This window comes from Hyperoodon ampullatus (genome assembly GCF_949752795.1).
Source record: "Hyperoodon ampullatus genome assembly, chromosome: 4".
Lineage (NCBI taxonomy): Eukaryota > Metazoa > Chordata > Mammalia > Artiodactyla > Ziphiidae > Hyperoodon > Hyperoodon ampullatus.
The window spans coordinates 38,929,755-38,941,395 of record NC_136917.1 but is presented as its reverse complement, the minus strand read 5'-3'; the positions used below and the strand labels follow the sequence as shown (position 1 = coordinate 38,941,395).

The window sequence follows — 11,641 nt, the reverse complement described above, 5'->3', positions numbered from 1 at the left end:
GCAATACATATAACCACTTAATTAATTCAAATGTTTATTTCCTATTACCATCCAGACCTTTTCTAGGCAGACATACCCATCCCAGCTAACCACCTACTCAACTAATCACCTACCAGGGCAAACATCCAGCAAATGCTAACCTATTCATCTGCCTATTGTCCTACCCACCCTATCCCTCACCCATCCACCCACCCATTATTCAAATGCCCACTCATTTTCCCAGTGACCACTCGCAGAGCTTAACCATCTCCACACCTACCCACCCCTTCCTTCATTTGCCTCCCAGACCCACGCCCTCACTGCATGAGGGAGCTGATGTGGGATTTGGGGTCCTAGGAAGATGCTCTCATCTGGGATCTGGGAATTAGTAGAGGTGGGATCTGGGCTTCACTGAGAAGCAAGTGTTGCCCCTAACAATGACAAATACCTTTTACTGAACACTTTAAACTATGGGTCTTCTACTGTGTAAGGGACTTTAGATCCATTTTACAAATGAGGAAATCAAGGCTCTGAGAGAGTGAGGGCCTAAGGTCACACAGCTGGTGAGACTCTCCTTATATCACCCCCCTCCCCTGAGACCTCTAATTAGGGGAGAGTTTGGGAGAGCTGAATGGGGGGGGGGGTGGTTGCTTTCTGATTGGTAACACTTAGGGGCAAAGAAAACATCAATTTTTTACTGAAATCAAGATTTTACTGGGCAACCTGATAGTGCCAGACTGGTTGGCACCTACAGCTCCACTCCCTACTGCAGGGCACGTGGGTTTGAGGCAGGGGTTGGAAAGGCCCCTAAGACCGCTTTCTCTCTGCTCCCAGAACACGTAGGGCCGAGTGGGCAGCTCAAGTGGTGTCTCCGTTGATGCAGGGTGCTTTAAGGGGCAGGGGCTGGCTCTGGGACCCCGATGTCCTGGGAAGAAGCTGCAGGCTCTGAACGGTCTCCCTCAGCTGGGCCTGAGTACTCTCTATCTCGGCCAGGCGGCACTCCTGGGGAGGCAGCGGCAGTGGACTCAGAGCCAGGGGAGGGTTGCACCCAACTCTTGTTCCCTCACCCAGCCCAGATATGCCCCAGAGCTCGGGCAGGGGTCTCACCAGACTTTTCAGCCTGTGGCCCTCATTGGTTGGAAGATCGCGCTCTGGATCCAACTTCGCGGTCCTGTGGGGATCAGGGGCAAAGGGAAAGAGTCAGAGGCTGAGGAACATCTCTCCAGCTTGGTTTGAGAGTCAGGGACTCGGGGGCGAAGCTTGGAATGGAGGCGGGGTTTGTCTAGGCTGCGGGGTGGGGCCTAGATCAGTCTGAAGAAGGGGCTGCTGAATTAGAGCCTGGACCGTCTGGGATGAAAGGACAAACCAACCAACCGTTGGAGGCGGGTCTTGGCTAGTCCTGAGCTGGGTCATGAGCTGGATGGGGGAATGCCCAGACTAAGAGATATTGGTGGGTCTGTCCCAATCTGTGTGGCAGAAGCTGATTGAGGGACTGGACGAGGGGCCCTCCCAGGGACTTGGGGCGGGTGGAGGTGACCAAGAGGCGGGTCTTAGGTGCGTTGGGGCGGGTCTTGCAGAGGGGGCGTGGCCGTGACAGGCATGATTTGGGTGGGACTGACTGGGAGGCGGGGCCTGAGCCGATCTCTAATAGAAAGCCCACCTGGGGGCGGAGCTAATGGGGAGGGCGGGGCTTACCCTTCTTGGAGCCTGGTAGTCAGGTTCTGAAGCTGGCTCCGAAACTGCTCCTGCTGCTCGCTCAAGGCCCGGATGTGGGTGCCGAGTGACTCCACGAGGCCGGACAGCGCCTTCTGATCCTGGCGCAGGGCGGCCACCTCGCACTGCAGCTCCGTCATCTGTGGGGAGGGAGCAGCTGTAACCTGAGCCATCGTCCCGCCCCTTCTCCCCAAGGACCCTGACCTCCTTGTACCCTGTGCTCTGCCTCCTCACCGCCCTGCCTATTGGGGAACGATGCCCTAATTGTACAGAAGAGGAAGCTGAGGCTCAGAGAGGGTTGGGTTATGTCTGGGTCACACAGCACAGCAAGCTCGGTATTTGAACCGAGACCTGCCCATCTTTCAGTCTTTTTCCAATCCTGTCTCCCCACTCTGTGTGCGGGCGGACCTGGGCTGTACTTCACCTTGCCCATGGGTCGGTGGGTGCCCAGCGTTTGGTCTCTGTCCCGTGGCTGGTCCATCTGGCGCTGCCAGGGAACCGACGGCTTCCGAGGCAGCGATGCTGAGGTTCCGGTCCAGGGCCGGCCGCGGGGCACGGGTCCCGTGCGTAGGGAGCCTTTGGGTCGCGGCCGCGGCCCTGCAGACGGGCGGTGGCGAGCGGGGCGGCCAGCCGGGACGCTCTGCGTGCGCTGCACCGGCCGAGGCAGCCGCGGGGGCTGCTCCTCGTCCGACCGTGGCCGGGCCCAACTACCTGCGCCGTGAACGCTGCGCAGGGACTGGCTCTTGGAGATGAGAGGGGTATGCTTGGGGAGGTCTCGGGGGGCCAGAAAGCCAGGCTTCTCTCCTGCAGAGATGCTGGGGGTGGGATGGGGGAGCTCAGACGCTCCACCGGTTCCTGAGCGGACCGCATCTCTACCTCCGACCAGAAATAACCCCACCCCTGATCTTTTACTTCTATGTGACCCTATTGCTGAAGGGATCACATTTTGATTTCTGATCCTGTCCTGGACTTCTGACAATACTGTCCCTTCTATGACCTTTGACACAACCTCAATCTAACCTCTGATTTCTTTCTAGCCTTGTCCCTGAACTCTGACACAGTGTTACCCTTGACTTGAGCCTCCTGTAACCTCTGCTTCCAGTTTGCCTGAGCTTGACCTCTGCTCACAACTGTACCCTCTTCCTTCCCAATCTGACTCCCTCTTGTCCCCAACCTCTGACCTTAAACTCACCCTGTCTCAGCCTCCTGAAAGAACATAGTCCCTGACTTCTGACCTCCAAAATGACTCTGCCCATAACCCTTGACCCCATCTGACCCTGGGCCCGACCTGTTTGCAAGATGAACCTGTCCCTGACCCTTGATGATGTGTCTTAACATCCATCTGACCCACTCTGACTCCTGATTTGACCCTATCCACAGCCTCTCACTGAAACCTGCCTCTCACTGCTGACCACAATGTCACTTTCTCTCTGACCCCAGATGTACCTCTCCCTGATCTCTGCAATGCTTTAATCCCCACCTCAGATTCCATTCTGACCCTGTGCCCGCCCTCTGATTGTACTGTGAGCCTCTCCCTGACCCCTGAGATGATCCTGTCTCCAGCCTCTGACCTCCATCCTACACTGTTTCTGACACTGACCCCAACATGACCCTGTCTGACCCCTGACATGATCCTGTCTTCACCTCTGACCACAGTTTGACCCTGTGATGCCTTTGGCCCTTCCCCTGCTCCTACTCATCAGAACTGGATCAGACTTGAGGCAGGTAGGTTACCTGGAATGGACCTGGGCCGGGGGTGGTGGAAGACGCATTGGCACAGACACAGGTACAGGTCGGCCCTCCTCGATGGCACTCAGGATGGTGGGCAGTGGTTCCAGGCTGTCACGGGTTGCCTGGTAAAGCAATGCAGGGAGGATGCTGAGCAAGCTCTCCAGGACCGGAGGCTCCCTACTCTCTTGCCTCCCTACCTCATATTCTGGGCTTTGGGCTCAGGCCACACCTGGTCAAGTTCAGCAAAGATGGTACAGAGCTGGGCATGCAGAACTGCCAGCTGGAGGGCCAGGTCACTGCTGCCCTGGTAACCGCTGGGTGCTGTGTTCCCGTCCACCATGGCCACTTGGTCCAGGAAGCGTTGCATGGCAGGTCCATGATCCTCCAGGAAGCTATTCATGAAGCTCATGTAGGCCTCCTTCTCACCAAACCTAGGTCAAGGCCCAACTGGGCGGGTCAGGTCAGGCATCGGCTACCCCCACGGCCCCAGCATGGCCTCCCAGCCTCCCAGGACTTACGGAGCATGGTTGGCGAGGTTCTGGATGACCTTGGCGATCAGCGTGAGGGTGCGGGCTGGGCCAGGTGCCGGGTGCTCTGGCGCTAGGCCAAAGAGGCTGGGTGAAAGAATGGCAGGACACAGGAGCCGCAGGAAGAGAGAGGCACACACTAGTCGGGGCCCCAGTGCCTCAGAGCCACGTGCCTTGCATGCTTCTCGCCAGCCTGAGAACACAGTGCCCAGCTCTGCAGGGAACCAGCTGGGCCAGAAAAGACAATGGTCAGAGTGGGAGGATATGGGCATAAAGTTCATGGATGATCAAAGTGCTATGGTTAGGTGTCAGGAGACACTTGTATTCTGGGTTCCAGGATTGAAGACATTGGGGATAATGGTGCTTGGGGTTATAGGTCCACTTAGGGTCAGGGTTCGTTTGTGGTGTAGTTATCGTGGTGACTTCTGGAGTCAGTAATCTTAGATTTGGGGGTACAGGTTCACATGAGGATGGAGGCCATGAGCTTGGGATGTAGCTATGACTGGACATGAAATTGGGGTGCCAGACATGACATGAAGTAGGGTGGGATTGGGGTTACAGGGTCACCTAGGTTCAGAAATCATGAAATTGATATCCTAGATGGCATGGAATTAGGCATACAGGTTAACCTAGGGTCAGAGGTCAAGGAATTAGAATCCTAGGAATCCCAGTTACATGGGATTTGGGACACAGTGTTACTTAAGGTCAGGGATCATGGAATTGGGGGTATGCCATTACTGGAGTCAGAGGTCATAGGAGTGAGATCCTGTGTTAATTGGGGTCAGGTGGCATGGAATTAGGGTATGGGGTCACCTGTAGTTTAGAAGACAAAGAATTTGGTCCCAGGTTACTTGGGGTTAGGTAGCATGAAATTGGGAATGGCTTGCCAAATTTAGCAAATAAAACTTGAGGATAAACAGTTAAACTTGAATTTCAGATTTAAAAAATGAACACTTTTTTTTTAGTGTAAGCATGTCCCAAATATGGTGTCACATTTAACTGGGCATCCTGTATTTTATCTGGAAACCCTAATTGGGAGTCAGGGTTAGCACAGTGGCTAAGAGGCAGGGTTAGGCTCGGGTTCTGGGGCCCTGATTCTCACTCGTAAGAGTGGATGATGTTCTCAAAGACCTCCTTGCAGCTGTTTCGCAGTCTGATCTGGTGCTGGGGCAGCTCTGAGGCCGGGCACTTGCTGGGGTTCACCTCACAGTCCTCAGTGGAGTCACAGAGACGCCGCACGACCTGTCCTGCAGTCCAGCACAGCCAGAGAGGGGCCAGCCCATGACCACCACAACCCACAGCACCCAGCCTCCAATTCTATCTCCAAATTACTCTGGAGGCACCTAAAATCTTGGGGAACCCCTGATTCCTTCTAGGATCGGAGCATCCCCAGGGCACCACCCACTACCAGAATCCAAGTTACTCAAGGATTCTCAGATCTCCCCTGGGGTGCCCTAGCCAGCTCAGCTAGGCCTCCGACCCCTGCCCCACTCTGCTTACCCAGAGTCTGTTGGAGGTAATCCTGTGCTACCAGCTTCATGTACTCATCGATGGCCTTGGTGGCCAATGTGTTTTCCCGGAACAGAAGAGCCTCACGGCCTCCACTGCGTGCCAGCTCCGCGGTGCCCAGGTCTGTCACCAGTGCCTGGGCATAGTGGGGTTACAATGCGCTGGGCGCAGACTGAGTCAGGGGGAATCCCTGCCCTTGGCGGGTCCCTCACTCCTGGGGCACAGTCTCACTCCTCATAGCTGCTGCCTAGGCCCAGCCCTCGCTGCTGGGGCTCTTAACAGGCCGGAACCTCCACCCCTCAAAGTGCAAACTTGGGCCTCGCAGTGCAGAGGCTCAGCTCAGACCCCGCCCCTCAAGCTGCCCAGCCCCTCGAAAGTGCCACTCTGGTACTGTCCCCACCAACTCCCCCTTGGAGCGCGCGATCGGTCAGCCCCTGGTCACCCGGGTTCGTCCCGTTGCAGCGCCGCACCTGAGCCCGGCCGGTGGCCCGCAGCACGCGCACCATGGCAGCCGCCAGCTCTTCCTTGGCCTGAGCGGACAGCGCGACCTCGAGCGCCCCGCAGAGGCGCGCGTAGTGGAAAGTGAGGAACTCAGCCAGCTCCTTGTAGCGTTCAGAGGGCAGCACGCGCAGGCGCCGCGCCCGGATTCGTGCCCGCAGCGCCGCGCCCGCTGGCGCCCCGAGAAGCGGGAACCAGCGCTCCAGGCCCGCGGCGGGCGCGCGGGGGACGCCTATCTCTTCCAACTCCAAGGCCACACGGCCCAGCACCGCCTCCCCCGGGCCCGCTCCGCGTAGCCGCAACGACAGGCGACGCGCGGGCGGCAGCGCCTCAAAGTGGAAGCGTTCGGCCCAGAAGAGCTGGCCCGGGCCGGCCCTCGGAGTTGTGCGAGCCAGCAGTGCGCCGTCCAGCCACAGCTCCGCGCGCACTCCCGGCGCCCCCGCCGCCGCCCGGGGCAGCCCCTTCACTTCGTGCACCCACACGCTCAGCCACGTCTCTTCGCGCTCAGTGTTGTCCTGCGGACCGGAGTAGGGGCGGAGCTTGGCGTCTGTGCTCCACACTGGGCACCAGAGGTGAAGCACGGGGCCCGTGCTCCCAGGGGGTCGCTGGGCCCCTGGGGGAAGACAGTGAGGCCACGGGGGTGTCCAAGATGGCTATGCGGAAACCCTCTAGCTTTTCTAGGCTCTCCCGGAGAGATCAGGGCTCCAGGGCATGGAGGAGTAGCCGCGGGGTGGGGACTTGGAGACTGCCTGGGGTGCAAATAGGGCTCGGATTGAATACAATCCGAGCTGTGCAAGGGGCTGGTAATAGATGCAAGCGGGGGAGGATCTTGGAGTTGCTGCAAAAGTGTAGGAGGGCAGGTGTGTCCAAGGGGCAAGGTTTTGGGGCGAGTGGGATTTGGGGTGGGTGGAAGGGGCGTGGCCCGGGCTGTGGGAGGGGTCTCCAGGTCCGACCTTGCGCACTACCGACCTGACTAGGCTGGAAGTGGCGACGAATGTCTTCTATCCAGCGGTCTCTCTCAGCAGCCGAGCGACAGGAGAAGCAGCGGCTCCCGCCCGCCCACGTTACCTGTTGAGGAGGGGCATCCAGGGTGCGGTTGAGACCAAGGGTGGAGCCAAAGGGTCAGGCGAGGTGGAGAGTTGCCTGCACTTACCTGGAAGCAGTGGGGCTCCTCCAGGAGGCTGGGGTGCAGTGGCCAGACCCGCACGTCCCGCTCGGCGCCCAGGTCCAGTTCCGAAAGCTTGGCCAGCGATTCCCGAGAGCCCAGAGCACTGGGGGGTCTGGTGAAGGCGCACACGAACAAGCTGTCATTCCTACCCACGACCCCTGCCCCACGACAACTACGCCTTACAGCCTGAGGGGTGGAAGCCTGGAGGGACTTGAACCTAAATTGGACTTGAATCCTCCTTTTGACACTTAATTCACTGTCTGAACTCCAGTCACACTGGCCTTGTTTTTGTCACTTCATCCGTCCTCTTGACCTTTGCACTTGCTGTTCCCTCTGCCTGGAATGCTTTTCCCGACCCTTTCGGCCTAGTTAACTTCCATCTATCCTTCAGATCTCAGCTCAAGCGTTCCTTCCCTGACACTCCCAGACCAAGGTGTTGACTCAGCTGCAGTTTTAGAGTTATTGTGTCAGACTCTGCCCCCACCATTCAACAGAGGGCTGGATCAATGCTAAGGGTCTTTCAGTGGCCCCAGGATTGCCCAACATGGGGCAGGACACAGAGGGCCACAGGGGATATTTGGTGAAAGTCAGAATTATAGGCAGGAGGAGAGGGAGGGGCAATGTTGAATCCCAGCCCCTCCAGCTCCTCAGAGACCCTTACCCATCCTGGGAAGCATTGGCTCCTAGCTCCGATTTGGCCTTTTTCTTCTCTTTCAGCCGCTTGAGCAGCCCCTGTGGGGAGGGGGATGTCAGCTGGGCAGAACCCTGTGTTCCCTCCTCAGCTCCCTTCCCCCCAGGGTGTCCTGGAAGATCTGTTGGTCTTGAGGGATCACAACTTCAGGCTATATTAGCAGGAATATTAAAGGCAATCAACAGCTCCCATTTCTAAAGCACCAATCGTATGCTCTCCTACATTCTCTATGGACTTTTCATAAACAGCCCCAAGAAGGAGCTTCTCTTTCTGGCTCCATTTGACAGATATGGACACTATGATCCTGAAAGGGTCAGTGACCTGCCTAAGATCACCCAGGAAGAGTCCCCCTTTCACCTCTGAAGGTCGGAAAGTCTTTGCTCTCCCCTCCACCCCCCACTTACCCGAATGTTGTGGACCTCGTTGGGGCCAGCAGCCTCTGGCTCAGTCTTTCCAGAGATCCGATCTGTGGGTGGTCAGGGGTGGAAGGTTGGGGGGTGGGATCATCTTGGATTCTGCCCCACCTTGAGAGGCTCCCAAATGCCCCAGCCCCCATCTCTCAAGCTTACCTGGATCCCTGAGGTTCCCCAAGGCCACCTGGATGCTGCCCTCGGAACTAGCGCTCCCCACCCGGGGCCGGCGAGGACGCTGTCCCCCAACAAGAGTGGGTGGTCAGAAAGGAGAGCCAGGCAGACAGACAGAGGGAGAGGCAGACGCCTTTCTGTTATGCCCCCTCATCCCCCGCCCTTACCACTGTTCTGTCTCTCTTCCTTCCTCTCCTTCCCTCCCCTTGCCCAGGTGCCCCCTCTTACCTCCTCCTCACCCTCAAGCAGCACCAGCCTCCCATCAAATAGGGTGAAGGCCCCGATGTTCCAGACGGGCACGTCGGGTGGGGGGGCCTCTGGGATCTGTGGGGCAGGGGGCTCCAGCTCCGGCTCAGGCTCTGGGTAGAGGAGGAGGTGCTGGGGACATGGGAGTCCTTTCTTCTCCCTCAGAACAACCTCTCCACTCACCAAGGCTCATCAAGGGTTCCCTCCTAAGTGGCCCCTCTTCCCAACCCACCCAGCAGCCATGTCAGATGTTGGACAAGCCTCCATCCCTCTCCAGGCCCTGTCCCCACTAGCCATGGGTGGTGATGGCTGGTGATGGGTGGTGGACACAGCCCCACTGACTATGTGCCCCGCGTACTGTGTTTACTGCTTCACACACCTCTCATTTAATCCTCCAAAAGCCATTCGATGGACTATTATAGCACCCATTTTACCAAGGAGGAAACTGAAAACACATAGAAATTGAGTGACTTGCCCAGGGTCACACAGCTTGTGAGTCACTGAGCTGGGCTTCGGATACAAGCATTCTTCGCTCTCTCTTTTTTAATTGACTTAGTACCATCTTTACACAAATCGAACATACACACAAACACATCAACAACTATGGAACTGTATCCATTAAACTTTGATAAGACAACACAAAAGAACTAACAAATAGCTAAGATGTTGCTGAATTGAAAGCATTTCCAATGACATTTTAATTTTAAGAGGTCCATATTTACATAGTATGTTAAATGCTTCTGCATCTCATTTTAAATGCATGATAAATAAAGAACAAAGATAATGGTCGCAACAGATCTTCCAAGAGGGTTCAGCTTGTGGTGGTCTGATCTCACTGCGAGAAATGCACTGAAAATGGAAATAACGTTACTTGCTAATTTTCCTTCTTTCCTTTCCATAGTTTCCTTCAAGGAAACTAAGCCTTTGTTCCAGGTCCTGGCTGGCACTAACAGAGCCCACACTCAAGGGTCGTGTGCATACAAGCATTCTTCTCTTAACCAAGACAGTGGGCAGGTCCAAGAGGTTAAAAATGGGACAGCAGCCTTGGTTCCTTACATAAATAACAAGTTTAAAGGGAAAAGTGTTCAAAGTTTGAGAAAGGAACAGAAGAAGGGCAGGGTTGGGAGAGGTGCAGTAGGAAGGTGTCCCAGAGAGTAAGTTTACAATGGGTCTTTTTTTTTTTCTCTAATTTTTTGGGCATGCTGTGTGGCATGTGGGATCTTAGTTCTCCAACTAGGGATAGAACCTGAGCCCCCTGCAGTGGAAGCACGGAGTCTTAACCACTGGACCACCAGGGAAGTCCCCTGCAATGGGTCTTGAATAGCAGATTGGGTTATAACAAAGATGGAGGAGATCGTGGCATGAATGGCTTGAGCAAAGCCTGAGAGGTGGCACATGGCCTGGCCCAGGGAAATAAAGGGAGGGGTGAGAAGGGCTTGGAGGGCTTGGAGGCTGGAGGGGAAGGTTCAGGAAGAGATTAGTGCAGGGCTTTGGGTGTCAGAAGAGCTGGGGTTTTATCCTGGAGGTATAAGGAGCCATGGGAGGTGTCTGAGTAGGGGAGGAGCAGGTCTGCTTGTGAGAGAGCTCTGACTGGATCCTATGGCGTGGCCAACAGCTGATACCATGGAAGGGGCTGAAGGGATGCCTCTGCAAAATGGGAATATGAATGATGAGAATCAAATGAGTTTCCGGGAATAGGAGGGCGGGATCAACCCGCCCAGATTACCTGTCTGTCCTGTTGTTTTACCACCAGGGGAATAAATGATGACTCCCACTTGTTAACGGATCACATAAAATGTGCTGAGTCCTAGACCAGCGATACATTCATGAGCTCCAATCCTCAGGATATCCTTTACTCTTCTAGATCCCTCTGTGTGACACTTAGCCCCATCTGTCATTTTCTTGTTTACTTGTTTACTGTCTGTCACACCCACTACACTATGAGCTCCACAGTGCAGGCAGTTTCATCTGTTTTGTTCACTGCTGTGTCCTCAGTGTCTAAATCAGGGTGGGCCTAGACCATAGTAAATGCTCACAGACCTCTGTTTGAATGAATGAGTGAACGAATGAAATAATATATCCTTCAAGGTAGGAATCATGATTCCCATTTAACTTATGGGGAAGCTGAGGCTCAAGGAAGTGAAGAAACTAAGACATGGAGGCTGGAGGGCAGGAGAGCAGGAGGCAGCAGAGATGGGTATCCAGGCAGGAGAGAATAAGCCTGGGCCATTGAATATGAGGAGAGACCTACTGGGGCCAAGAGCCATTTGGCATCTGGACAGGGCTACCATCAGTCTAGTCCCTGTCCCTTCCCAGGGCTGGACCCCCAGCTCACAGGTCCCTAGCCACTCCCACCATGCCCAGGCCTTGGGTAAGGGGGAAAGAGGGAAGAGGGCAGCCAGCCGGGCCCCAGCCACTTCCTGTCGGGCTTTTGCACTCCCCACAACTTCCTGTGTCTGTAAGGCTGATGCTCCGGAGGCAGGCAAAACCCAAGCATCCGGACCTCCCAGCCTGGGTGGGGGAGCTATGTACCTGAGGTCTCTGGCTCTGGTTCTGACTCCAGCGGTGGGCTCTTATGCCTTCCCCAGAGGGTCTTGGATATTCGGAGGCGGCTCGAGCGCGACTCCTTGGGGGCCGCAGAGAGGACACGACGAAACAGCGAGCGAGGGGCCGGCTGGCTGCTGACTGTGGGCTCCTGGTAGCTCAGCGCCCTCCCCCATCCTGCAAGGCGGCCCCAGCGGAACCCTCCAGCCCCCTTCTCCCCACAACCTCCTGAGTGCCAGTGGTAGGAGGTTAGCGGAGATGGGGCTGCTGGCTGGGTTTGGGAGGCCAGGCTCCGCGAAGGTGGGTCCATGGCAGAGATTCTCCTGGGGGATGATAGGGTGACAATTCTGCCCGGTGTCTGCCCACATGTTGTCTTCATTTTGGCCCCCTCCCTACTCTCAGCTCTGCTCCCAGGGAACCCCCTTGGGGGCCATATGCACTCCCTCTCTTA

The 11,641-nt window shown here is 56.2% G+C and overlaps 1 protein-coding gene across 2 annotated transcripts; it reads right to left on the bottom strand.

Moving 5' to 3' along the window:
* Window positions 1-837: 837 nt before the first annotated feature.
* Window positions 838-11,515, bottom strand: RASAL3 (RAS protein activator like 3; the record flags this gene model as incomplete). Of its 2 annotated transcripts, none has more annotated exons than XM_079703213.1 (17): window positions 838-981; window positions 1,087-1,150; window positions 1,675-1,832; window positions 2,117-2,507; window positions 3,427-3,545; window positions 3,653-3,854; window positions 3,942-4,178; window positions 5,053-5,197; window positions 5,451-5,595; window positions 5,930-6,472; window positions 6,927-7,025; window positions 7,111-7,237; window positions 7,787-7,857; window positions 8,221-8,282; window positions 8,386-8,464; window positions 8,629-8,759; window positions 11,179-11,515. In XM_079703213.1, 17 exons carry the CDS (start codon window positions 11,498-11,500, stop codon window positions 838-840), a joined length of 3,039 nt encoding a protein of 1,012 aa, XP_079559339.1. The 2 variants fall into 2 exon arrangements, with proteins under 2 accessions (XP_079559339.1, XP_079559340.1); XM_079703214.1 differs by having other exon boundaries at window positions 7,787-7,854; window positions 11,179-11,500.
* Window positions 11,516-11,641: the final 126 nt, after the last annotated feature.